This window comes from Eublepharis macularius, chromosome 18 (assembly GCF_028583425.1).
Source record: "Eublepharis macularius isolate TG4126 chromosome 18, MPM_Emac_v1.0, whole genome shotgun sequence".
NCBI lineage: Eukaryota > Metazoa > Chordata > Lepidosauria > Squamata > Eublepharidae > Eublepharis > Eublepharis macularius.
The window spans coordinates 12,186,606-12,214,074 of NC_072807.1; the positions used below are offsets into that span (position 1 = coordinate 12,186,606).

General features: G+C 48.9%; 1 protein-coding gene across 4 annotated transcripts; it reads right to left on the reverse strand.

Annotated features, from left to right (window-relative positions):
- Window positions 1-3,988: 3,988 nt before the first annotated feature.
- Window positions 3,989-26,962, reverse strand: MAN2A2 (mannosidase alpha class 2A member 2). Of its 4 annotated transcripts, none has more exons than XM_055002570.1 (23): window positions 26,937-26,962; window positions 21,919-22,063; window positions 21,283-21,540; window positions 20,961-21,105; window positions 17,861-18,032; window positions 16,467-16,594; window positions 14,277-14,450; window positions 13,295-13,481; window positions 12,612-12,789; window positions 12,116-12,318; window positions 11,778-11,960; window positions 11,541-11,655; window positions 11,370-11,437; window positions 10,938-11,103; window positions 10,384-10,620; window positions 10,164-10,286; window positions 9,380-9,494; window positions 9,138-9,271; window positions 8,892-9,033; window positions 6,950-7,083; window positions 5,126-5,320; window positions 4,812-4,922; window positions 3,989-4,610 (listed from the first exon to the last, which is right to left on the reverse strand). In XM_055002570.1, exons 2-23 carry the CDS (start codon window positions 22,048-22,050, stop codon window positions 4,455-4,457), a joined length of 3,456 nt encoding a protein of 1,151 aa, XP_054858545.1. In that variant the 5' UTR covers window positions 22,051-22,063; window positions 26,937-26,962; the 3' UTR covers window positions 3,989-4,454. The 4 variants fall into 4 exon arrangements, with proteins under 4 accessions (XP_054858545.1, XP_054858543.1, XP_054858542.1 ...); XM_055002568.1 differs by lacking the exon at window positions 26,937-26,962 and adding an exon at window positions 23,415-23,896; XM_055002567.1 differs by lacking the exon at window positions 26,937-26,962 and adding an exon at window positions 23,123-23,379.
- Window positions 26,963-27,469: the final 507 nt, after the last annotated feature.

Sequence of the window (27,469 nt, forward strand, 5' to 3'; positions counted from 1 at the left end):
GACTGCCGCCTGCTGCAGAGGGAAAGGGGGAAAACCACACCGCTCGGCCTGGTTCCCACATCCATTACCAGGCGGCATCTAGTACCTTCTCCAGCCATTAAAGCTCTTCTGCTGCACTTATGGCTCAATACTTCAGGGACCTGGGGAGGGCAGAGAAGGAGCTTTGCCAGGAACCCAGCGTGAAGGCAGAATCTTCCCTAACACTCTCTCTGCCCTGCACAAGTGTGTTGTCTACAGTCACTACAGGGCCAGGAGAGGGTATGTCAACCCAGCAGAAGGGTAGATTGAAAGCTGTGGGGAGTATCTGGTGTCAGACCAGGGCCTTGAATCCCCGCTTTGCTGTGTAACCATGGGCCAGTCACCTTCTTAGGGTAGATGTGAATATAAAGAAGATCGGGTGTATGCATGCACTTGTTGCTCCAAGCTGTCTAGATGAGGAAGAGCCAGATATGAATAATAAGCAACAGAAGAATCTATGCCTTTATCACAGCAGAAGATCTTGCAGGTCAAGTTCTACACACACAGTAGACTGTGCCATCCCGTTGAGGCGTTTAGAAACAGAAGTGGGCATCAAAGGATGTGCCTTGCACTGGTTTAAATCGTTTCTCATGGAACGGACTCAAAGGGTTGCCGTCAGAGATCAGTTGTCTCCAGAATGGGAACTATCTTGTGGGGTTCCACAGGGCACAATCTTATCTCCCATGTTATTCAACCTCTACGTAAAACCTTTAGGAGAACTCATTCGCAGCTATGGAGTGGGATGTCATCAATATGCAGATGACACCCAACTCTGTATCTCGCTATCCAGGTCCCCACAGGATGCAGTAGAAATCTAAGACTGCTGCCTGACAGCCGTAGTGAAATGGCTGAAAAATAACTAATTAAAATTGAACCCAGACAAGACTGGAGATGCTTGTTGGGAAGTCAGAGATCTTGAAAGACATTGTACTCCCCACTTTCGATAGAGTTCATCTGACCGTTGCAGTCTCACTTAAGAGCCATGGGGTTATAGTGGCTACTTATGGAAAAACAAGGCAGCTGCAAAAAATGCTTACTACAACCTCACTCTAGCCTGGAAAATGGCTTATCTTTACACAGCCGACTTGGCCACCTGGATCCATGCTATGGTAACATCAAAACTTAACTACTGTAATGCATTATACATTGGTCTGCCATCTAAGTTAACTAGGAGGCTCCACTTGGTGCAAAATGCTGTGGCTTGACTGTTAGCAGGAGCATGAACATCACTCCCATCCTACAGTCACTCCATTGGCTACCTATCAGTTACCGTGCTCAGTTCAAGGTATTGGTCATTACATACAAAGCTCTTCACAGGTTTGGTCCAGCATACCTACAGGCCCGCCTCCCTCCCTATGTCCCTCCACAGCTGCTGCGCTCATGTGCCACCCTGCACATGGGCAACATCAACAGCAGCCTGTACACGGGCTCTCTCTGTGGTGGCCCCTACCCTATGGAATGGCTTGCCTGAGGAGGTCAGGAGAGCCCCCACCCTCCTCGCTTTCCACAAACAATGCAAAACTGAATTATTCAAAAAGGCCTTTTTCCCAGCTAACAGGGCAGTATTGTAGGAAAGGGATCCCAGATGTTTCACTAATGAATTAGAAACCATAGATTTCACCATTATGTTGTCTTACATATTATCTGTTGCTTTAAATATGTACTCCTATATACTACCTGGGCTTCATGTTGTTTAATGTAAGTCATAGAATTGATTATGTTCCGTTTCAGCAATTCTTCAACCCCATAGTGGATCCTTGCTAATACTATGTCTTCGTAAACTTGTATTCATTTACCCTATTACATTGTTTATGGAAATGTTCTTGACTGCCCTTGCCACTGATTGTACTAATCCCACACTATGTAATCCACCTTGAGTCTTGTGGGAGATGGATTAATGAAAGATATTTTATGTAACTTTATGTGATTTCTATTACTGTTATGCACACTTAATATTCTCAGAAGCGAATGTAGTATTTGTAATGCAACTTGCAAGAAAATGAGACTTGAAACAAAAGACCAAAGCAGGATGTATGTTATACATGTGAATCACTTTGAGAAGTAAGATCAAAGTACTGTGAAGCTTGCTACCAGGTAGATTGCGCTTAATAATCCCCTACTTGTTCCTTGACACCTGTTCCTTATTTGATACAGAAACCCCTTTGTGAAACTGCCTATGCAAAATGTTGCAATGAAAGCTAACTAGATTAGCAGAACCTTTCAAGGCTGAGAGAAAACCAAAGCAGAGGAATGAGTGCTGAATGTAACTTCAAGCACATTCCTAGGGAAGGGAGAGCGCTCCCCTCCCACGGAACCCAGAGAAATATTCTCCGCTTGAAACTCACAAGGTTGCCAAAAGTGACAGCAGGGCACCTTTACTGTTACATTGACCAAAGGAATAGGCATGAATGAAAAGCCTATGAAAGAGAGGTGTGGGAAAGGAAGATGACCCTTCCAGAGATAGACCAGGACAGATAAGAAATGAGTATCGGGTAATATTGTAATTGTGCTGTTGACCTAAATTGTTTCTTCCAGTAAGGATAAGCCTGGACACTTGTATCATGAGAGGTGGTCACCCACTTGAGCCAATAGAATAACGACTATTAAAATTAACCAAAAGGTATTAATTGCTTGTACTGCTATTATAGTTTTGATGAGCGTTGGGCACGAGGGGACCTTTCACTCTTTGTAGAACCATTGTTCTTCCGTCATTTAATAAACGGTTATAGATTGCTTCATCCGCAGGACTCCGTGTCTGTCTGTTGTTATGATAGGCTAAAGGGACATTCGGGACACCAGTTGTGTCCAACAAACCTGGGGACTTCGTCCGTAGCTGCTAACCCTCCCCCTGCCCCACGGGCTCTGTCAGCGGAAGGACACTGACGTCTCCCCAGATAGGCGCACCCTGGCCCAGTATGGCCAGCTGGCAAGCTTTGATGTTGGGGTCAAAACGGCACCCCACGGAACTGCAGCGGACCTGTTGAAAGTTACTGGAGTCCTTGGATGGAAGCCGGAGTGTGTGTGTGATTAAAGCCGTGGGAGAGAATAAGGTAAAAAGGGCCCTCCCTTGTCAGGGACAGGTAAGTCCTTGTTAAGTTTCGGGATAGAGCAGAGGCACCATTCACGCACGGAGGACTGTTGTGTCCAACAGTCTCAATGACAGAGGCGGAATATAAATGACAATAATAAATCCTGCTTCTGCTGATGAAACAGGTGGAGTTACCTTGAATGCCCTCATTTCCTGGGCACTCTTTTTGAGGTCTGCACTACTACTGAAACATCAAATTCAAACAGCCCTATCTAGGTACTGCAGCGCGTGTGGGACACGTCTAGTGCTCAGACTCCCACCTCACTCCATGCTCTAGATTTCTTTTTCATGTCTATTTGATCATGTTGCCCTCCATTGGTTGAAGCTGAGGGTGCAAGGACATCCCATTTGCCAGTCTTCTCGTCACCAACTGGTAGACAAGAGCAGGCTGCCCCACCCCTTGCCACACATCGAGGCAGGCAACGAATCCTTTGCCAGAAGCCCCAGCGGCTTTGGAAGTGTAAGGGGCAGCCAATCTTTCTTCCTTAATGAGCACAGGCTTGAAGTCCCAAGTTTGCTATGGATGCAGGAGGATCTAGAGACATCACTCTCAACTTGAGTTTGGGAGCGCCAACAACCTACATGGCAGCAATGATCCAAACACAAAAGCAGTAATGAGTCTAAACCACTTCCTATATCAGTGAATTATTTGTGTGTTCCGGGGTGTGTGTGGTGGTAATGGGGTAAAACATTTCTCAACTGGCTACAAAATGGGCATTGTGTGCTGTGGTGATGCAAGAACCTTGGACTGGCTTTGTCTTGAATCTTCCCAGCCTGCTACAGCCAGAGCAACCTCGTGGAATCGAGCTGTTCAGCATCCCACTGAGGCACAGCTGTTGCTTCAAACACACACAATAAAGAGAGAATGTCTAGCAACAGGTACATCATTTACCCCTGTATTCTGGAAATGAGTAACTTCCCACGTGGGTTCAGGAAGTCCCAAAGCACAAGTCAAGAGCCGCGTGTCTGAGAGAGAGGCTTTTTCCCTGAGAACTTATTTCACTTTCATCCAGTGATTGCTACATCATCATTTCTTCCCTTGGGGAGCTAGCCGAGCTGGGCCAACAGCCCAAAACGGACAGGTGAGATCAGGTGGGACCCATTCCCTGGGAGGATAATGGCAGAGGCCTTTGCTGCAGTGCCACAGAGCATCTGGGCCAGCCTCCAGCCGGCCTTTAAATGCAGTGTCTACGAAAAGAGATGAGTAAATAACAGAACGCCTCCTTTCAGTCTCTCTGCTCCTGCTGCCACCCAGCACTGAGCCACAGCACAGCCGGCGCATCGTTGGCCAGTTCTGTTCCTGCAATGTGTGGCAGACCAGCAAGTTCCACCTAGTCACTGAGGGCTGTTATCCAAGACGAAGGCGGAAAGTTGCTATCTCCATGGGGTCCAGGTGAACGACTGTATTGTTAGAAGAAGAGGGGGCCAGCGGGTACATCAAGGTCAAAGAGAAGGGCTGCACGGACACCAACTCAAGGCCCTGGAAGAGGCCACCAAGAGGCATCTGGGGAAGAAGAAGGGGTAAGTGAGAGCCTACTCGGACAGTAAAAACCTCAGCAACAGAATTACATGAAGGAGCCCATTCCCCAGCACCATGCCTGCACACAGAACAATCTCCTCCGCTGCACCCCACACTGCTCTTCTTGTTCAACACCCTGAAGGCCTGATTGCACTCAAGTCAGGACCATTCAGCTCCCACACATACCGTGCCCTGGGTGGTGGTGCAATTGAAGCCTAAGTTCCTGGCCTCCAGGCCACAGTCAAAGCCCTTGCGGTGCAGTATCAGAGCCGTCTCAATGGAGGGCAGCGAATCATCCTGGGGAGAAGCAAGCACGTGTGTAATGGAGACAACAGAGGAGGAAATGGGGCACAGCACAATCCAGCAACTCGGTATAAGCCAAAGGAAGTGACTCCAGCAGGCAGGGAGGGGCAAACAAGTTGACCATCAAAGGACAGACCAGGGCTGCAGAGGGCTGGCAGCTCCTTCGCTTGGAGTCCTGCTCAGGCCTCAGAACTCACCTCCCCTTGCAGCATGCGCAGGTTGAGAAGGTGGAAGTCGCAGGGCATGGTGGCTGAGAAGGGCAGGAAGGACCTCAGAGCAGAAGGTGGGGGCTTCTCCTGGGTGACGGGCATCACAAGCACCTCGGTGTTCAGGTGCATGGAAGTCATATGGCTTAGCAAAGATGGGAAGCTCACTGGCCGACTGTCCTGCGCCTACAGCAGTGAGAATGAAGAGGAATGGCAGAAGGCTCCAAACAGGCAGTGTGACCTGAAGGTCAGGGTGTCACGCACAAAGAATCTAGGCCCACTAAGCTATTACCTGGACTACCAAATACACAGGGCAGGGCCCAGCTAAGTCACCACCAGCTAATGCACAAGACGGGGCAGGCTTTACCTCTTGGCCGTCAGACTTGCTGCTGGAATAGAGCCAGTCTCTAACCATGGAGGCCAGTTTGGAAAAGAAGCCGGAGCTCTGGGTGGGAGTGGAAATGGGGGCAAGGAGAACAGTTGTATTACAAAAGAGTTCAGGGGCCAACCTATCACTGCCTCTGAGTCGCAAGGGACTGGAGGCTTAAGGAGAAACGTCCAGGAGTGTTCCAAGGGGGCTTTTTGCATTGCGCACACAGCCATGGTGTTTAAGACAGAGTTCGTTTTCCAGGTGGCCATCCCTGTGCTGCTCCAGGTACTATTTTGCTCACCAACCCTCTTGTTTTATTTTATTTTTAAACTGCATTTGCTTTAATCATACCCCCCCTTTTCTCCCCAAAGCAGCTTCCAGTTCTCCTCTTGTCCACTTTACAACCACTCTGTGACGTGAGTTAGGCTGAATGTGTCTGACTGGCCAAGGACACCCGGCGAGCTCTCATGGCAGAGTGGGGGTTCCAAGCTGGGTGTCGCAGCTCCTAGTGTGACGCTGTAACCACTACACAACACTGACTTGATGGCTTGTGGCTCTTTCCATCACCCTCTGTGAAAAGGGTGTTTTCTTTCCCCACCACTTCAATGATCATTACCTCTTCCAAGTTTAATGTATCAACTGATACTCTGAGACTAGCTGCCTGCCTGTCCTCTTGACCTGCTTCTTGCTGGCTTGCTTTTCCCAGTCACTTCACTGATGGATGGAAGGACCTTCCTTTCTCTTGCTTCATCTGTTCTAAAAAAGAGGGTGTTTCTATGACACCCTCTCTCACTTGTTCCCCGTCCTTCCTCCAAAGAGCTCTGGTAGGGCGTGTATCCATTTTTCCTCCTTCCTCACTCTACAAATACTGCTGCCCAGTAGCAGGATGAAACCAATCTTTTCCACTTCCCCTTGCCGTAGTCCAGAGATCCAGTAAAGACTAAAAAGAGGTTTGACTTCAGTGCATTTGACTTGGCAGCTTAGCAGCCGTAATGAACTGGGGCGGGGCAGGGTTGGAAGACACAGAAAACCAGCCATGTAGCAAAGCAGTGTGAAAAGATCGTGAAATGGGGTGTATGATGGATGAGCTTCTCTCAGCATGCAAGGGGAATCCTGGCTCAGGAACCAGGTCAGGCACTTCCGTGGGTGCCCATGGTTGGTGAGCAAAATGCTTCTTCAGAAGGGCTTGCTACATTCCCAGTGAGGGGATGATACTCAAGAGGCTGCAAGTGGAAGTTCTTGGGGAGCAGTAGGGTTGACCCGCAACTGGGGTACTGGAAGGATCCATAATTCCTTGCAGAAGGCCATTCTAACATCCCTGTATGTCAGGTTCATCTCCCCCGTCATGTTGCGTGGCAGTAACCCAAGACAACGAAGGAGGGAACTGCCGTGTGACATAGCTTGGTGTTGCATCACAGGGGCGGCTCAATAACTGCTTGTCTCACCTGGTTAGCAGTGCTGCGCCGCTCCAGGAGGAGGCGGAAGCGGTGGCAGGTCCGTTTGTTATCCTTCAGACCTTGTCCAAGGCCTCGATTGTCATCTTGCATGAGGCGTCGGTCCAGAATCACCTCCAGCTGGCCTGCAAATTGTGGAGAAAGGGGATATATGAGATGAACGTGAACACAGGCCTTCAAACAGCACCCTTAGCATATAGGACCCCACTGCAGGAGCCTGCTAGTGCAGAATCAATTAATGAAGCCTGATTGTGGAGAAATGCCTTCCGCCCGAGAAACTGCATGAACATCAGAATAATTAGGTCTGTACTGTCCATGTCCAGAAGACTGGCTGCAAGAAGGTGGATAGCAAAGAGGAAACATACAGGAGATGAGTCATAAAGCGCCATACAGGGATCATTTCAGTGCTTAGTGATGCAAATGGCTCTGGCCGGAGTGAGACAAAAGGTTTACTAACCAACGCCTCAGCTGGATTGTCACACCTAAGGGACAGAGGCCGAGAAAGCTGAAAGGTTAGATTACATCTCTTCCTTTGGAGTCAGGCAGATTGGGAATGATCCCAGACAGGGATGGACTCCCAATGGGAAATGATAAATTCCCTGGACATGAGGAAGACCCCTTACTCCTTAAGCCATGAAGGACTAAGCCATTACAACAGGACTTCACCATGACCACATGTAAAGGGAACATTAAGGGAGAAACCCAAAACTCTGAGAACTCAGGTAATGGAAGGCTTCAAATGCTGCAAAAGGAAGAATTACTAGTCTATTCTAATTCAGCATCAGTTAACGTATGTATACAGTTAGGATCGAGAAGACTGCGTTTTTACAGTTTCTTTTCATCCCTGCTCAGCCTGATGCTTATGTGCACTCTTTATTTGACTTCCTTATATTCTGAATGCCCAAAGTGTACCCACTCTATGCTTATTTCAGTCCTGCTTTCCAATAAGGAAAAGGCAGAGGGGCAGCAGTTAAGTATGAAAACGTAAGTGCAATAGATAATCTCCACACTACCTAGAACGAGTCAAGTGGGAGACGCAGCCTTTAAACAAAAGCAGTAAAGAGTGTTAGAAGTATTAATCCTTTTAGATAAGTTGGTGTCAGCAGTTGCTACCCAGAGAGAAGTTGGTATGCCAAGAGTAAGGGGAAGGGGTGCCTCAATGGGCAGACACAGAATGGCAGCAGGACTTTTCCCAGCTCCTGGACAAACAGGGATGGAGTTCGCAAGACCGTTTCCTAACACAGGTGAGGCCTGTGGCAGACAAAATGTGGTCCTCACCACCCTGAGAATGAGCAAGGTCAATAGCTATCCATACATGTGTGTTGTCTGTAGTGTACCCTACAGAATGCCTTGCCAGATGAGGTCAGGAAGGTTCCTGCACTTCTGGCATTCCACAAACTGTAAAATAGATTTGTTCAGGAGGGCATTTTTACCAAAGTGATTGGGATATAGTGTAATACAGTGGTTCAGAATATACTTCAAGGAAGGAACGAGTCTGTGGACTTCACTACTGTGTCATCTGTTGCTATATGCATTATCTTGTTCTCGCTGCATTGTATTTCTACTTATGTAATACCATTTCCTGCATGTTTAACATATCATGTTTAATACTTAATTCTTTATTCAGATTTCTGCTTTAATTAAGATATCTACAGTCCCAAACCTATTACTTTATTAGATATTTCATCCTATTGACTGCATTGATTTACACTGGTAATCCACCTTGAGTTTCAGTGAGAAATGCAGACTATAAATAAAATAAATAAATACCTGTTCAGAAGGGAAGAGGCTTTTGCTCCAACACAACAGCTTCTAAACGTTCCCTCCTGCAAGCCTAGAGAGGCTCACCCCGGTCCCAATCCCAGTAACAAAGCTGCAAACAGAGAGGGCCGGCCCCGCCTACTCGGACTTCAGCCTCTCTTAGTCCACTCACCGCTGCTAAGGCTGGAGGCACCCAAGGCCTGAGCCGTGTGCAGGGTCAGGCGGCTCTGTCTGTCCTGGATATAAGCCATGACGGGCATGGGATAGAAGTTGGCCTGGAGCGGCAGCTTCTTCATATATTGCCGAGGTTGAATCTGCCAGGACAGAAAAATTTGGCCAAGGACGCATGCAGCCACTCAGCGTAAGCAAAGCATGAGAAGCGGGTTCAGGCTTCTTTCCAGTCCCGGCCCCATTATACCTGGAAGCCATTCAGGTCGGTGAAAAAAGTGCCCTTGCTCTCAATGTCTGTGCTGAAACGCAACGCCAGCTCCTTGTTGACATGGTCACGGATGTCCACTAGGCAGGAGATCTCCAGGGACAGCCCATCTACTCCTAGGGCCAAATGAGGCAAGGGTGGTATGAAGGCAAGTTCTCCACTGCTCCCTCACACACAATCCCACTTCATTCTCCCCCACACGGCTCTGATCCTGAAGACCCCACCTGGCACGTTGTAGAGCCGTACCACCTCCTGGAAGTGCTGGTAGTAAACAGCCACCTCTGAGAAGAAGGGCCCCTCAGTCACTCGAACCACTGGTGGGTCCTTGGGGACATAGGGCTGCAAGGAAGAGGGACCAGGACAGAGAGGTGTAGCGACACATTCATCTTTTTCTTAGCCTGCTTTTCCATATGCTCAAGGAGCATAAAACATGATTTAAAAATAGTTGCACAAATACTAAAAAAAAATACCCTTTACTAGCAAACAAATAGAAAATATAAAAAGCCATTTGTGAGAACCCGTAAGGAAAAAAAAACTTAGCTCACAACCAAATTGTACAAGAAAACTATCCAAGCACTCAAAAGTTCCATTAAAACTACCAAAATCTTTTAGATACTCCTCCATCAAAATGGCAGGGAATTGAGGCATATATTGGCATTAGCATGGGGCGGGGACACAGGACTGCCAAGTTAGCAGTAAAATTCACAGGAAAGAGACAAACAGATGATGGAGGAAAGGCAGTCTGGAAAGTCCAAGTATAAAACTCGGGATACCTCATGTACCTGGCTGGTACTGTGACCAGTAATGGAAGACTCTAGCTTCCCCAAAAGAAAACAACAGATCAAACATAGCTTAGAGCACAGCTTACAGCCCAAGGGAAAGGAAGCGAGGTCTCTGCTGTGGCAATCTGGGAAATGCCAGGCCTGTACCTTTTTTCTCCCTCTCCCACCACAGAAGTTCTAGACAAGCCCCCACCCGTACACACGCACGATCCCACCCTGCCCAGACCTTGGCTTCTCCATCAGGCAGGAAGAGGTAGGCTCCACTTTTGTCCTTGGTGCTCCGAGTCCCATAGATGAGGAACTGGCTATGCAGCCTCTGCTCTTGTTCCTCCCCAGCATGATGTACACTCTGCCAAGAAGCAAGAAAAGCAGCAGTGAGCAGGAGGCCCCCCAGGCCCTCACACCTAATTGGGTGTCCAACTCAGCACCACGTCGAGCAAACCTACTTTGAGCAAACCACTGGGCCCCAAGAAGCAAGCCCGCATCTGCTGATTCTCAAGACAGAAGTCATCCGAGGCAGTAGGGACAATGCGCACTGGGAAAGTCTCGTGCTTGCGCACTGGGAGGTCACGGCCATGCAGGAAGAGACGCACTGAGGACCTGAGAGTGTTGTGGCTGTCAAAAGACTTGCTCAGTTGCAGGACGGTAAGACCTAGTGGTTGCAGTCGGATCATGATGGATGCCTGTCAAATCAGAGCACAGACAAGGGCAGCAGCCAGCCCCATGACACATATGCATGATGCCAAAGAGACAGCAACAGCTGCCTTTAGTTAGTGGACGAGATTTCTGCCCATGCTCCTCTGTAGAAAAGAAACATGCTGAAGAGGCTGGCTGCGCGGGTCAATAGGCACGTGTACATGGTGCATATCTGGGAAAGGAAGGAAGCAGCCAGCCCCAGCCAGTTGGAGAAACCGCCACCTACTGCCATCCACTGCAGTCTCTCCATAGAAAGAGAGAGAAACACACCCTCCCACCCACCCACCCACCCCAAATAAGGTACCTGGTAGACTTCAGGGGTCATATCTGTGGCAGAGCTCCACCGTGCACTGAGCTGCACTGCCAAAGGCTGCCCCTCTTCGTTGGCAACACGGATGCGAGGTGTGTTCACTAGGAGGGACACGATGCTCAGACGCTCCTGCTCCAGGGGGTTAAACACAATCACAAACCTGCAAACAGGTGGCGTGGTTAGAAGAGTGGCTTGAAAGCAAGACAACCCTGACCACTCTTCCCCCTACCCAGGCTCAAAACCTCCTGCTCGTTACCCTCTAGCCCAATCACCATCTGGGCCCAAACTAGCTGGCCACTCTCTGCAGCACATGGGAGAACAATTCAGGAAGAGAAGCATCTTGGAATCCAGCCTCCCTCCCCCTTCCAGTGTGGGCAGCCACACTGTGCCCCTCCATCCCCGCCCTCCAAAACAGACTATTCCCACCTGGGCGTGGCATCTAACTTGATGACGGTTTTCTCCGGCAGAGAGTCCTGATTGAGACGCGTCTCATCCTGGAAAAGAGAAGGGGACTCAGCACCCAAGAGGCCCAAACTGAGCCAGGCTAAAGACCCGAAGGCTTCCAATGGGCAGAGAAGGGGGTAAAACGTGGCTCACTGTGCCTAGGAAGGGCACTGCCAAGTCGTAGTGGTAGGTTTCCTTATCTCCCAAGACCAGGTAGTGTGCAGCATTGATGATGACCCGTTTGAGGTTCATGAGGGAGTGGAGCAGCCTGCAGGGAGAGACGGAGGGGGAGAGGAAATGAGGCATCGGGCCTGTGGGACAAATCCTCACGCTTGCTCTTTCTGCATCCTGCTCCTCTGCTCCTCCTCCCAGGTCACGCCTGGCCCGTACCTGACACCATAGTCCACAACCACTGCCTCCTTAGCAGTTCCGGTGATGGCATCATGATGCTGGAAGAGGCCCAGGTTGCGCCGTGCGTCAGTGAGCAAGGCGTAGTCGGACAGCGGGTACTTGCTGTCCATGCCTGCGTGGCGGGCATGACTCAGGGCCAAGCTGTACAAGACCTCAGCACTCCTGCCTCAAAGAAAAGGACTCTGTTAGCGTCCATGACTCCCCCCACACACACACCCTCCCTCCTCATGTCTGCAATCAGTCTCAATGCTTGGACTCTCACCCCCCCCCGCCCCGCAATCACTGCCCTGACCCCGCCCACTCAAAGGACCACTAACCTGAGATGAGCCTCTAAGACACGACCCATGCTCTTGTAAAAGGGCCGGGAAGTGTAGTACCCTGTCCAGTAATGATCCTCTCGGTCCGCATAGGAGAAAAAATCGCCACTGAGTACTGGGAAGCCAGGTGGGCACATGCCGGGGAAAATGCCCACCTGCTTGTAAAGGGCATCAAAGTAATCTGAGAGAGTGCCAAACTGTGCCTGTGAGAGAGCGACAAGGAAGTCTCAGGGAGTACCCTGGAAGAGATCCAGCATGCAGCAGCAGGTGGAGGACCAGGCAAGGCAGAAGCAGGAACTGCCATGTGGAACGGCCACCCTATCCGAGTCCCCCAAAAGGAACTCGACCCCAAGGCCCCAGAAGGAAGCACTACAGAGCACCCTTGGCTTGCTTGAGAGAAGTTGTGCTGAGATCCAGCGGCCAACAGCTGTCCGGCCCCCTTTCCAAGAAACTCTCCCCCCAACTATTCCTCTGCTTCAAAACACGCCTGTTGCACCTGAACATGGAGGTCAGGGTGGGCGTTGAGGTAGTCAAAGAGGCGCTGGTAGTTAAGGAACTGGGCATCCCACTCCTGGGGCTTGTCATAGCGGAAGTCATCCCCAAGGGGCACCAGCAACACTTTGCTGCGATAGAGTTTGGACTTCTTTCGGTACTGGTCGAGCAGAAGCAGTGCCCTGGGAGGAGAGGGGCACAACAGAGGCGTCAGGGAAGTCAGCAAGTGGGACCATGATAAAATACCACAGCCATAGGTGCAGGGGTTAGAGCATCAGACTAGGATCTGGGGCCCCTGGTTTCAAATCCCCACCTCGCCACGGAAGCTCACTGGGTGACTTTGGACCAATGGTTCTTTCTCCAGCTAACCTAGCACACAGGGTAGTTTTCGTAAAGACAGAAAGGTGTTGTAAGCTGCACTGGGGTGGTGGTGAATTGAGGATATAAATCTCTAAATTAGTAAGTAGAAATGCAGGAGCTCTTGGCATTGTCCTGAGTGCTGCTTCCAAGAGGGGTTTATCAGAGACATGCTGTGGTGTGTCCTAGGGAGGCTGGGGGCACAGAGAGCATCCTGGGAACAAAGTGAGATCCAGAGCACGGCTGGCGCACAGCACAGGAGCCACACATTGAAGGAACAGAAGACTATACTGCACTCACTACAACGGATCAGTATGTGTGAGAACTCACCTCTCAGCCACATTGGCACTAGTGATGGCCTTGGGTGGTACTTTCCAGGGGCAGTTGATGCGCCCCCCTGGCAGACGCTTGAAGTCAAACTGGCAGCAGATCTTGGGGTCAGGGCCGCACGTGTGGGGCACATCATAACTGTAGAATGGCATCATGTGGCAGAGGATGTCAGTGCTGGAGTCAGTGTCTGAAGAAGATAAAGCCAGACTCGCTTGATGCTCAGGAAGGGCTCAAGGGTATCTAGGGGCTGTGGAAGAACTCAGAGGCCAGCTCTGCCTACGGACACACAGTTAACAATTCATCCGTCCGCTCCCCTCTCACATATCAAACCATGGAAGGTGTCTACAAGCAGACAGAGGAAAAATGCTTGTGGGACAAATAATTTCAGGTGGCTCAGGCCAGGAAGCCAAACCGCATGCTGTAGAGTCACAAATCAATCTACTGTAAGGGGGAAAATCCCTTTTTGGCACACAGGAGAAGGAGGCTCTTGTTCTGGCTGCAACACAAGGGGGAGAAATTAGAGCCTTCCCTACACTCCATCATGTGCCCTGACCTGGATAGCCCAGGTGAGCTTGATCTGGTCAGATCTCAGAAGCTGAGCAGGGTTGGCCTTGGTTAGTCATTGGATGGGAGACTTCTAGCAAAGACCTGAGTTGCAGAGGTAGGCAATGGCAAACCATTAGTTTCTTGCCATGAAAACCCCACCAGGGAGTGCCATTTGTCAGCTATGACTTGATGGCACTCTCCACCACCAAGTATGCATGCAAGCGCTGACCCAGGTAGCCTAGGATAGCCCAGGGAAGGCTGGTCTCGTCAGATCTCAGAAGCTAAGCAGGATCGGCCTTGATTAGTAATTGGATAAGAGACCTTCAACGAAGACCAGGGTTGCAGAGGCAGGCAATGAAAACCCCACCAGGGGTCGCCATAAGTCAGCCATGACTTGTCAGCACTCTCCAGCTCCTCACCCTCCATCATGCCTCACCCCAGCTTTGCCTCCACATGAACTCCAGGTTTCGGGTAGCTGCAAAGTGTTTCTTGATGGCGTAGTGGACACGCTGGATGAGCATGCTGGTCAGGTTGGCGCGACGCAACAGATAAGGCATCGTGGAGCTATGCCCAAACGGATCGACAGCCCATCCAGAACGTGGCATTACTCCTGCGTAACAAAAGGCAAGCATTAATAGCCTCAAGACCTATAAGGAACCTCGCTTAGGACCAGCCGCAAAACTCCTGTTTCAGAGTACGAAATCAGGAACCTCGCTTACACAGACAGACATTAAAGCCTTGTCTGGAACACATCTGCACCCTTGTCAAGGCATTTCTCCAACCTTAAGTAAACCTAGAGCTGATGACTAAACTTTCAAAATGCCACTGCATTCCAGTTGTCTCCCTTAATACATCTGATGACGCCAAATAACCTTTGAGGGCCCCAATGAACTTACACTGCAACATGATCGGATCAACGACGACACAAAACTCCTGCCAATTTCTCAGCAGGACTCATCTGCTTGATGCCTCAGTCTTATCTTTCAGGCAATCTTTCTGAAGACAAGGCCGGACATTTCAGACTTCTTTAATTTTAGGAAAGTGTAGTAGCCTAAGAATTTATTTAAGCTTACATTAAAGCTTATTTTGCAATAAGCTTACACTTTGCAATAGGCCAGAAACCAATTCTGCATTAATAAAGAACATGACCGATCCATCTCTCGGCTCTTCAGGCCTGTGGCCCTGAGCGAGCTGAACCAGTGGAACCACCGGCAGCCCCCATACTGTACAGGCAGCTGGCATTTGTTATGTAAGCTATTTTGAGTCCCCAGATGCGGGAGACGAGTAGAGTATAAACACCTTATGGAAATACAAAAATCCAGCCATGCACATGTTTAAAGCAACAATTATGTTGACTTCATCATGCAAAACCCAGCTGAGGTTTCCTGGTTGTTCTCAAGAGCACACTGATTGGGGCTTTTGTACAGAGGTCCCTCAGATACGAGGCCGTGAGTAACTGACCCAAGTTTGCTGGCAATAAGCTGAGTCCCAATGCAGCCCATCCCAGTAACTTAATCATCAAGCTGCTACTTGGCCTTTGTCCAGCCAGCCAGCCAGCCCACTCTTCCAGTAACTCAATCATCCCACCTGAGTCGTTCTGCTGTACTCAGTCCTCTGCAAGCCCATATTAGTACTTCTAATTCTCCTGACCCTAACTTCAACCAAAATTAAAACACACCAACTGAGATCAAGAACTGGCTCCCTTGATACAACCCTGATGCAGATTTTCCATTCTTCCCTTATTTCCCCCTTAGTCTCCCCATTTGAATTCTGATTAAACCAAAAGGAAGCAGGGAATGGTCTGCCAGGCAGCGAGGAAGAGGAAATAGCTTGGGGAAGGGGATATAGTGGGAAATGAGGTACCCCCTGCAAGTCCTTGTAGATTCCCCGCCCTGCAACTGGGCTCTGCCTGGCTGCTGGCACCATGCGACTGGACCATCATTTTCCCATGTAGAGGCTGCCAAGAGGAGGGAAGGAGGGAAAGGTGAAGACAGGGGAGCAGATACAGGTAGGTTGGCTGGAGACAGGCATTTCGGCAAAGGAAAGAGGAAATAGTGGGGGAGGCGGAAATTGGATGACCCCACAAGTCCTTGTGGGCTCACTACTTGTAGGTAATAATGTGTGCAATCAGACACATGCAGCAATAGTCATGACTCTAAAAACAGAATGGAGAGTAGTACTGAGAGCAGCACTGTAATGCACGTTACTCCATGCGATCCTACGCTCCGGTTATGTTGGCTAGACTGTTACAGGATCCCAACTAGTTACTCTACAGCAAGTTCAGATTCGGTGGTAATGGCCATTTAAAGCTGGGCTGTAGGATTACTCTGTAAGCTCCTACATTGGATCATTTTGAGGATCAAAGTGGGTACACTAGCACGACATTTTTGGGACAGTGGTATAATGCCACCTGCAAAGAGGCCAGAAATCTGGTGCAGCAATTAGGGGCATGCTGAGGAACCCTAAACTCTCTCAACCTAGAGTTAGGATTTTTGGAACCTTGATCTCTCTCAACCTAGAGTTCTACCCACAACATTGACATTTTGTTACACTGTTCTCAGCAGTGCCACCCAAAACAACAACATTGCCCCACCAAGTACTTCTACATCAGCTTCGCCCCACTCACCAATGTTCTTCTCCAGCCACTGGTGCCCCTCAATGAGCTGGTCGATCATGGCAAAGTAGTGGGAATTGGCCTCATCTGGCATCACCCAGCCTCCAGTTGCCATCTCAAGCTGCCCATTGCCTACCAACCTGTGAGCAGGGAGTCAAAGTTAAAGAACTCATGAAGCTTAAACCAGTGGCTCTTGCTTCAATTGGTTTTACAATGTAAATTTAAACCTTGCCTCCTCACACACCTGAATGAGACAGAACGGAAAAGAAATCAGACCAAATGTGAAAATGCTGCAAGACGTGGCCGTTCCTTCATTCCGACGCTGCCAAACCAGTTACAAGAGAGAGGCAAACTTCAAGTGATGCTGGACATGTGTTTTTTAACATGTCGGGGAGGCAATGTTACCTGGGAACTGTAGTTGAAAACAGCATTATGTCCCATTATGCGTGGGGAGGCAGGGGAGGGGAAGAGCTTTTCAAAGACAGTTCGCAAAGACAGAGCTGCGTGAGATCGTTGGGGGAGAGGAACTTTGCAATTGTTTTTTTTTTGCAATCTCAGCAGAGAGATGAATTACAAACTCTTCCCCTCCCCTGCCTCCTTGTGCTAGGGACAGGGTCCTGTATTCCTCCTCTCTGCAAGATCACTTTGGGAGAGGAACTTTGCAATTGTTTTCTTGCAATCTCAACGGAGAGATGGACTAACAGCTCTTCCCCTCCCCTGCCTCCCTGTGCTCGGGACATAACGCTGTTTTCAACTACAGCTCCCAGGTAACACTGCATTCCTGACATGTTAAAAAACGTGTCCAGTATCACTTGTAGTTTGCCTCAGAGATGTATGCAGTCAAGGGCCACTGAGAGCAGGATATGGCTGTCATTCTCGGCCAAACAAAATCAATGCAAAGAAGCATGTCAGGGAGCGTCTGGCTAATCCTGCTGCTTGAGTTGAGAGACCCCACTTAATCGTCTTACTGAGGCAGAACAGACCGCAGAGGCAAAAGATCCATTGGCGGAGGCAAATAAGCTGCCAAGGACCTTCACTGTGGGAAATGGCTTTCAGTCCTCAGGGAGGACTGGAATCACCATCCTCTTATCACATATATCTTTTTTTCTTGAAAAGAATCCCACTCCTCTAGAAGAACAAAGAGCAGACTCACTTTGCATAAGACAGACTGACTCTAATGTACAAACAGTCTGGGAATTTTGCTTGAAATCAGCCAATTAAAATGCAAATAGGCCTTCCCCAGGCCAATTTCATAGAGAACAGCATTAATATGCCAGAATGGTCACCACAAACCGCTCTTTTGTTATCCGGTATACGGGCACACCTATTCCCCACTCTATGCTTCTGCCAAAAGCACTGCCCTAAAAATCACCAAGGAAGCCATGAATGTTCCTCCATCCCTTTACCTGCGGACAGCAGCCCGTTTCTGGGCACTGATGTTGTCCCACCACTTGGAGAAGAAGGAGATTTCAGACCAGATGAAGCGCCGCCGAGGGTCCTCTTGCAGCTTCACCACCATGCTGTTCAGGATGTGCTGCGTCTGATCAAAGTAGTATTTATCAAAGGTCTTGATCCAGCCTGGAGAAGGAATCAATGAAGGGGCATTACAGAAGATACCCACCATACCCAGGGGTGCATAGCCACAGACCTTGAGGAACCTGTGGGCACCCTTCAGCTAGACTCCTAGACAGAGCAGCATCAGATCTAACTACAGCCATGTCAAGATTTCCTTTGGGACAGTGAAAATGTTGCTTTCTATTTAATCAAGTTTCTATTCAATCAGGTCTTTGCACACCGCTGGGCTGAGGCTCAAGGACATTTGTCTCAGAAAATCTTTGTCAGCACTTATGACCGAGCCTTCAAGGCCTTTATAAGCACATTGGTCACACTCACTCTGCCTCATGGCTTTTTCCCATCAGATGATAAAAGAATTTCAGACAACATCTTGGAAATGACACCAACATCTTAGAAAGGACAAGCTTCCTGAAGGAGGTTGGGCTCAGGTGCAAACGCACAAGCCTCAAATACAGTCCATGGGCCAAACCAGATGTTGGTATCAAGTAAGGTGGCAAAATTTCTTTGTTTTTCTGAAAGGTGTATGGCTGTGTATTTTGTTTTGATGTGATAACCTGTTCTGACAGGTTACAAGATGTCACAAGATGGCTGAAGCCAGTTTTTCCTGTCTCTTATGATTTGAGCTACAACTAGTGAACCAAGTGACCAATTTCAAATTTTAAAACATTGGCAAACTAACAAATCCCCCGTTGAATAACTAGTAATGCCTCTATCAGTTCTCTTTTTGTGATAAAAGCCATAAATTTTTTAAAAAGTCAATTTGTCCACATTTTAAATAGTTTACTGCATATAGTGCTTTACCTAATCCTATTCCTAACCTAAAATATATTATAGTTGTTGTTATTTATAGTCCACCTTTCGCACTGAGATCCAAGGTGGAAAACATACTGCAAGTATATAATCAATAGTTAGGACATTCACAGAACAAAAATACAAAAAGATCGATGGTTCAGATATTTGATGAGAACAAATACAATAGGGCATAATAGCTGCAAATTTGAAAACTAAAATAAAGCCAAACACATAAAAATGAAACCTTTCTGAATTAAAGCATAAGTAATCAACATGACATATTTAGCAGTGCTGAACTGCCCAGCAGGAGCGTACCTGAATCGGAAGGCCTATGATCCCTGCCCCTTATCAAGGTATCTCTTTGAGTTATTTCTTATGACACAGTCCTATAGTCTACATAAAAAGCCCTCCTGAATAATTCAGTCTTGCATAGTTTGCAGAACTGTAGCTTATTATTTTGCCTTTCCAGTGAGCCATAACAGGAAGAAATGTCTGGATGTTCAAGGGGAAGAGCGATCATCTGGGCATAATAGCATGGAAGGTAGAAGGTATAATTCAATCTGTCATATGTGAAGAACCAGATGCACGTCAGGAGAAGCTTCCAATCACCTTATTGTGATGATCTAATTAAACTCAAAAGAATTTCTACCACGTCCAGAGAGGATACCCAGAATGTTGACGGACTTTTATTTTCATATCTGAGGTCATTACCATGATTGAAGAGCTCCAGAGTCCTTGAACATGACGCATTATCAAGCATTTCCTTCAGTGAAGCTGTGCATACCTCTTGGCAAAAGTTGTTTCTGCCGTTCACCGTTTCATCCAAATATGCAATGTCTTCTCCATGAACGTCCTTCAACCACGACTGGACACCCTGCCATGCTAGCCACGTGAGTGCTTCATAAACTAGTTTGTGAAGTCTGACTGCAGAGTTATATTTCTGACCATCTATTATCCCAATCATTGAACTTTCTAAAACTGTGCCTGACTCCCATGCACAAATCCTGCAGTCCAGGAAACCGCTTACCATTGCTGGCCATAAAAGTGCATAAGGTGCATATACACCCATTCTAATTACGATTCATATGCTTAAATTTTTTTGGCTGCTTCCACATGATTTCTACAGCTTTTGCATAAAGTGCCCGATCAAACACACACACACCGTTCTGCACAACTGCAGAGACTGCATGATGTTGACAGATTGATTTAAAATTTCATAAACCGCTGACATTTCATTTTATTGTGGGGAAATGGTTCATATTGTCTTGCTGCAATTATCTAATCTACATTAGGCAACTATTTGGATTAGTTGTAAAGCTTATAGACGATATAAACCTTATAAACTATATGCTATAAACCTTATAAAATATGGCGGAAATGGACTTTTTCTTTGATTTATGGCTTCTATCGCAAAACAGTAATGGATAGAGACATTGCTAGTATTAGTTATTTGTAGGAGAATTTATTAGCTTTCCAAAAGTGCTTTAAATTTTTTAGTTGGTCATTTGGTTCATGAGTTATAGCTCAAATCAGAAAAAGTAGGGGAAATTGGCTTTGGCGCTCTTGACGACAGCCTTAAAAACTTAAGGAGTTAGCCGTGTTAGTCTGTAGTAGCAAAATCAAAAAGAGTCCAGTAGCACCTTTAAGACTAACCAATTTTATTTTATTGTAGCATAAGCTTTCGAGAATCAAGTTCTCTTCATCAGATGCCTGATCCGACCAGTTCGGATCAGGCATCTGATGAAGAGAACTTGATTCTCGAAAGCTTATGCTACAATAAAATAAAATTGGTTAGTCTTAAAGGTGCTACTAGACTCTTTTTGATTTAAAAACTTAAGTTACCAATCGGAAGAGGTTATCACATCAAAACATAATACACAGGAATACATCCTTCAGCCATTTCCGGTTTCAGAAATGTTTCTGTGTTAACTTCTACTAGGATGCAGAAAAAGGCCAAGCCGTCACGGACATCAGTGCTGGCTGTAAAAGGCTATTTCCATCCTTGTCGTTGCAGCTACTGAACAGCCAAGCCTGCTGCCAACTTACCAGGCTGACTGAGTGATCCTTTCTTTGGTTCCCCCTCACTAGGCAGGATCTGTATGCTCCTAAGCTAAGGGAAACGGGGTCTAGCTTGCTTACCTGGGTCATTGTGGGAATGTGGCACCACAAAGACTTGCAGTGGTTCTGCGTCCCATTCGTTGGGCTCATACGTGATATCAAAACCTTGCTTCCACACACCACCATCCTGGTTGTCATATGGGAGCAACTCGGACACCGCCAGCATCTGGGGGAAGAATTGGCAGACTCACTAGGATTATGTCCTGCTTCACTTGCTCCCCCTGCCCAGGATGCCAGCTGCTTCCATGCCTCAGCAGGTGTTAGGCCCCCTCCCCTCAGAAGAAAGAGCAGGTCAGGCTCGCCCAGTGGCTCTGGCCTGCTCTCCCTCCCTCCCCATCCTTACCTGCAGGTCTGTCTTCTGGCCCTTCCTCCCCAGAGCAAACTGGCAGTCCTGGGAAGAGACGGAGTAGAAGCTGGGTCGACTCTCTGGGGGCAGCATCCATGAGCCATTGGGCATGTGGAAGGGCAAGACTACAGGCTGCCCCTCAGCATTGGCCGTCAGCTCCAGTACAGAGTCCTTGATGTGGATGATGATTTCATGATTCTCTTCCAGGAGCTGCTCCAGCTGCTCAATCCGGTTCTGAAGCACTGAGATCTGGCTCTGGGGTGGGAGGAGGAAGAGAGCAAGCAGCTATTAAGGCCCATCTCTACCTCCCAGCATGTGGAATTCCTTGTGAAGCTGGACTAGCCCCCAGGCTGCAGAAAGGGACAGGTGTGCCCACGCAAAGCTAAGCCACAACAGGAAGACCTCTAGAGTGTGGTGGGGAGCACAGAAGATCCCATGTCATCCAGGCTTCCAATCCAGAATAGAGCAATGGCAAGTAAAGCCATTGCCACATACCTGAGAAGATCCAGCAACCCCAAGCATGGACAATAACCTTGGCTCAGTAACCACTCGTGAAAGTCCTCAGGTCTAACGTGGCCCCCTCAAAGTGCATGAGAGCAAGCCAATACAAGGATTTCCGGAATGACTACTCACCCGAGGAAAATTGCCCCCATTCTGGTGCCGTGTGGGGTCATGCTGAACACGGTCCAACATTAAGTAGAGGGAGAAGACCGCCACGCAGAAAATGGCTGCACCGCACACCGTGACCTGCTTCTTCAGCTTCATCCTGAGGGAGCATCTGCAACACAGCCAAGAACGTAGGAGATGTCACAATTGTGGGGCACACATGCCTTCCCTGTACATCGAAGCACAGAGGTCACGAGCTAGGCACAGGTTAGGTCACCCCCGCTGGTCCTACCCCTACCACCAGGGGTGGATCTACTATGAAACCAATGAAGCTTAAGCTTCAGGGCTGCTAATCCTGGAGGGGCCCTGAAGCAATATTTTTTTTAATGAGTGAATTTTTCAACAAAATTGATGGACGTTTTTTTGTTTGTTATTAAAATAAGGCTATTTTAGTGACAGAATCGTAAGCCAATACTTAATATTGACCTTAGAATATGCCCATTTCATATGGCCTCAAAATGTCTCTGTAACTGGTCAAATTTCAAAATTTTCTCAGGGGCTTGCTGAGCTCGCCAGAATCTATTCGTAGCCTACATTTTGGCAGCTGGACCCTCGAATCCTTCATTGGTGCACAGCTTAATAGTTCTAAGGGGCTCTCTGTATGGCCCTTTTTCAAGAGCTCCACTCCACCGCCTCGTTCTCCGCCATTTGGACCTCGAGGTCCTTGCAAGGGCAGCAAGGCTCTTTGGACCTTGCTGGATGTCGCCCTATTGTTGCTGGCTGAGAAGGAGCCCCCATGACAGTTCAAGCTTCAGGATCCCAAAAACGTGGCTCCGCCGCCGCCGCCGCCTACCACCGGTGAATCTCTCCAGCCCGCGGCCGCCTGCACTTCAGCCAGCTCCTCATTCCTTTGCGGGCATCCTCCTGGCCCGTGGAAAAGGCCCTGCCCGGCCAAGGTCTTGCGGCCGCAGAAACCCAAGCGGCACCTCAGCGGCACCGCGTCCGCTTTGCCCACCCCAGGCCCAGGCCCGAGCCTCGGGTGCCCGGTCCAAAGCAGCAGGTGCTCGGAGAAGCCTCCGCGGAAGGCCCCGCCTTCATGTGAGACCGGCCCCGCCTGGAGGGTGGGCAGCGCGGCCAGGCCCGGCTCCAGCGGGGGTCTCCGCGGCGGACGCGCGGCCGGCCCCGCCGCCCGGGGTCTCCAGCGCCCGCGAACCCCGCCGCCCTCACTCACGCTCCTCAGCGCCGCGAAGGCCCCGGCCCGGCTCTTCCTCGCCCGGCCTGGCAAGCGCCGCCCGCCCGCCCGGCGCTCGGGCCTGGGAGCGGACCGCCCACGGCGCGGGAGGGGGCTCCGCTCGGCCCGCCCGCCGGCTCCCTGAGGGACGGCGGGCGGGGCCTCGCGGGGCCGGGCCGGGAGCTGTCCAGCCTGCGGGGAGCCGGCCCGGCGGCCTGCTACTCCCAGCCCCGGCGGAGCCGCCTGCGCAGGCCGCGACTCGAGGGCAGCGGCGAGGCCCAGCCGCGCTCACCTCAGCTGTCGCCGTGGCAGCGGCCGGGAGAGGCCCGCCCGCCAGCGCCGCGCTCACGCCGGCCTCGGAGCAGTTCAAGACGCCCGGAGCGCCCGGGAGATGTTTGTTCTGAGGGGATTTGGGTCCTGGAACTGATCCGTCGCGGGGCGGGATGGGACGGAACGGCCCAGAAGGGCGCCCACGGCTGGGAACAGGCAGGCCCGACTTGCCCCTGGGCAGGCCCACGCTCCGCTGGCCTGGGCACGGGGCAGTCCGTTTGTATTTGTTCAGTTTTGTATTTAGTTTTGTATTCCCACCCCAGTTCTATGGAATCGTTCGCTTGCATTGTTCACAGTGTACCTGGAGGTGGTCAGGGAGTTTTGTACGCCTAGCCCTATTGCATTATTCATTCAAGGTCCTGTACTGAATAATTAAAAACTTGAAAACAAGAGCATGGGACATGTCGCTCCTTAAGGAGGGGGTGCTGGCGTCTACTTGGCTACCATGCGTGAGAGACAACTGGGAGGGAGCTCTGCAGGGTATGCCGCCATAGAGTCCAGCTACCAAAGCAGCCATTTCCCCCAGGAGAACTGATCTCTGTCATCTGGAAATCACTTGGGAAAATCTCCAAGCCCCACCTGGAGGTTGGCAACTGAACCCTAAAGTGCTCAAAGGTGTTACAGATCCGCGCACATGCACCCTCTCCATTGCTTCCCTGTTTTACTTTTGTTTCACAGGCCACGACTGCTGCAAGACTGTGAAAGTCTCTCTCTGTGCTGTCAAACAAGGCTTGCCAGTTCTGGTGATGGCCAAAGGCAGCTTCTGGTTTGTTCAGAACAAAGCGTATGATGCAGCTCAGTTCTTTGCAAGCTGTGCAGGCAACCGGCAAGCTCTGAACTTCACAAGGTTCCTGGACTGGTCCAGGCCACCCTCCGGGGATGTGGAATTTCTCGATGAGAAAGTGGCTTTGGCTATGTATATTCTGTAATATGTCTTAAGTCTCAGTAAGAAAAGAGGGCTATAAAGAAGCTAAATAAATATATACTCTCACATTTTCATTCTACAAGATTAACAGTAGGTTATGAGCTTTCATGAGTCGCAGCTTACTTTTTCAGATGCAGCTAGAATGTGAGTCCATCTGTCCCTATATCTTGGAGATATATATCCAACATGTGGTGGTGGAGAGTGCTGTCAAGCCATAGCTGACTGATGGCAACCCCTGATGGGGTTTTCATGGCAAGAGACTAACAGACGTCTTTTGCCAGTGCCTGCTTTTGCAACCCTGGTCTTTGTTGGAAGTCTTCCATCCAATCACTAACCAAGGCTGACCCTGCTTAGCTTCTGAGATCTGACAAGATCAGGCTCACCTGCATCCAGGCCACGGCATATATCCACATGCCCTACCTCAAATTTTGTTAGTCTTATAGGTGCTATTGGACTCTTGCTCTTTTCTACTGCTACAGAAAGACTAATACAGCTACCCATCTTTATATATTTTCATTCTAGAGCCACTTTGTCAGATGCATGTAGCATATTATGAGAGATGTCTAGTGAGGCTATACTACAAACATCTGCCAAAATGTTTCATGAACTAAATGGGCTTTAGTTCATAAAAGTTTGTATTAAATAAAAACATGTTACTATTTAAGGTGACACAAGATTCCTACTTATTTCTGCAGCAACTGACTAAAACAGCACTGCTACAATAATCAGCAATAACTTATTATAGTTTATTTATTTATGGCCTACCTTTATCACTGAGACTCAAAGCAGATTACAAAATATAAAAGCAACACAGTTGCTTATGCTCAGTTTCAGCATTTCTTCAACTGTATTGGATTTTTGCTAATGTTATGTCTTTGTAAACTTGCATTTATTTACCCTATGGGATTGTTTATTGAAATGTCCTTGATTCTGACTGTGCTAATCTCCCACTGTGTAATCCACCTTGAGTCTCAGTGAGAAAGATGGACTATAAATGACATTAAATAAACAAACCATGGAAGACATCAAATGAATGGTGCAATAGGACTAAGATCACAGAATTGGAAAGCAAATGTCAACAAGAAGATACTAAAGAATGGGTAGTAGCAACAATCAACAATAAAATGCTCGATAGTTTAAAAAGGCCAGTAAGCATCACTGACAATACAGGAGGGATCAGAGAGAAAGGAAAACATCTCCCACAGACACACGCTAACCAACACATTAAGTAGTATATGAATGTAAGATCAGAGCATACCAAACGGTTTTCACCAAGTCAGTAAATCAATATAATGTAATGTAATAAATAATAAATATAAGCCAGTGGGCGATGGATAGCTTTAGGGAAAAACTGGAAGTCAAGGTGAGAACTTCCTCCTAGTGACTTCCACCTCAGCTCTGAAGCAGGCCCAGTTCTCCACTCAAGCCTCCATACAGCCAGTTGGGGCAGCCCAGGGAGGCAGGTGCCAAGCTACTGTGAGGGTTGGCTGCCATCCCTCTAGAAGGCCCCAAAGGCTGCTGGCTGGAGCCAATGAATGTTGCAGTGACCGGCAGGGTGATTTGTGGACCTTGCTTGTGGTGATAAAATACCTTGAGCCAGCCCTGCCCTGAAGGGGGGGGCACACCAGGTCAGTGCGCTGGAGAAGACAATTTCAGGTGCGGAGCCATGCTGAAGGGAGCTTTGGCTCTCAAAAACTCGTACCTTGGAAATGAAGTTGGTCTCTAAAGTGCTATTGGACTTGAATCTTGCAGAAGACTAGACATTCCATAAGACCTCTCCTTAGAACCAAGCAAATGACACACAGCAGTGTGAGAGCTTTCGAGTTCAGCAGAACTCTTCGTCAGGTTGGCTGTTACAAATTTTTAAAAATTAAAAACAGAAAGAGAAATCCCCCAGGCCTAAATGTTGAGTCCCAGTCAAGTCTGCATTGCATGCAGGGCTGCTTCGAATGGTGCCTCCCTTTCAGAAAGGGAGTGCTAGTGAAAGAGGGCCAGCTACTCCACACCACTCTGGTGCAGGGTCAGGCCACCACAGGAAGGCACAGGCAGACTGGCCAGCTTGCCACTCAGTTGCTGATTCCATGTTGCAGCCCTGGCTGAAGGCTGGTGAGTGGGGGAGCCACTGAGGTCTCTGCAGAGATGCCAGCCTTGGGCAGGGGGCTCACAAAACCCGGCTTTCTATATGGTCGTTTGCAACTGTGATGCTGTAGAATGGTGGGATAGTTTATTTGCAGTGGCATTTCTGCATTGGGTCAAAAGATGTGGAGTCATGTTTGTTCCCAGGTAAAATTCACTGGCAGATGCAGCTGTGGGTTCCTGAGAACCCAGGAAGGGTTGGCGCTGGTCATGACAGCCAACAGGGTATAGACATTACACTGTGGGACTAGGATCAAATCTCCATGCAGCCATAAGCTTAATCTCAGACTAACCTACGTCTCAGGTTTGTTGTGAGTGTAAAGACACAGGAGGGAAGAATGTCATAACCCATAACCGGGCTTGGATATAGTTTGGTAAAAAAGCAAGGAATAAATGAAGTAAATACATAAAAGCAACAGCTACCAGAGTTGTTGGATGTCTCAGGCACCTGGCTCAGCTGGGAGAAGTGGTCTCTGGGCTGGTGTTGGAAACCTTCCAGTTGACCGTCTTGCCTGGGAGACTCCCTTGCCTGGACTTCATGGGGGCCCTAGCCCCAGCAACTGAGGGACTGTCTCAGGTGGTTGTTGTGGGCCTAATACGTAAGAAAGGCCATATACTGGACAGAGTTGCCAATGCATGGAAACCATAATTCTGACAAGCGGCCTCCACAATTCACTCATTAAAAAGCCTGCACGGAGACCCTATCTGAATCGGCTTGCACACGGGCTACTCAAAAGGAGGGAAACATTTCTCCCTTATAGCAAGCTGATTCAGTGGGCCCATGCATAGGCTACTCAAAGGGAGGAAAGCTTTAATTCTCCTTTGGCCTCGTGTTACAGCCAAAGCTTGCAGCTCCTTTAGAACAGGATGAGAGGTGGCGGAAGACAGATTTCTTTCTTACACATGGCATCCTCAAAGTGGATTGGGACCCAAGTAAGAAGCAGGCCTAATTCACA

Excerpts from the sequence above, each read along its gene's own strand:
- MAN2A2 (XM_055002570.1), bottom strand. The coding sequence starts at position 22,050 with ATGAAGCTGAAGAAGCAGGTCACGGTGTGCGGTGCAGCCATTTTCTGC. Across the intron at positions 18,033-20,960 it reads ACATTCCCACAATGACCCAG|GCTGGATCAAGACCTTTGAT; the intron begins GTAAGCAAGCTA and ends TTCCTTCTCCAG. Across the intron at positions 5,321-6,949 it reads GGCGCAGCACTGCTAACCAG|GCGCAGGACAGTCGGCCAGT; the intron begins GTGAGACAAGCA and ends TCACTGCTGTAG.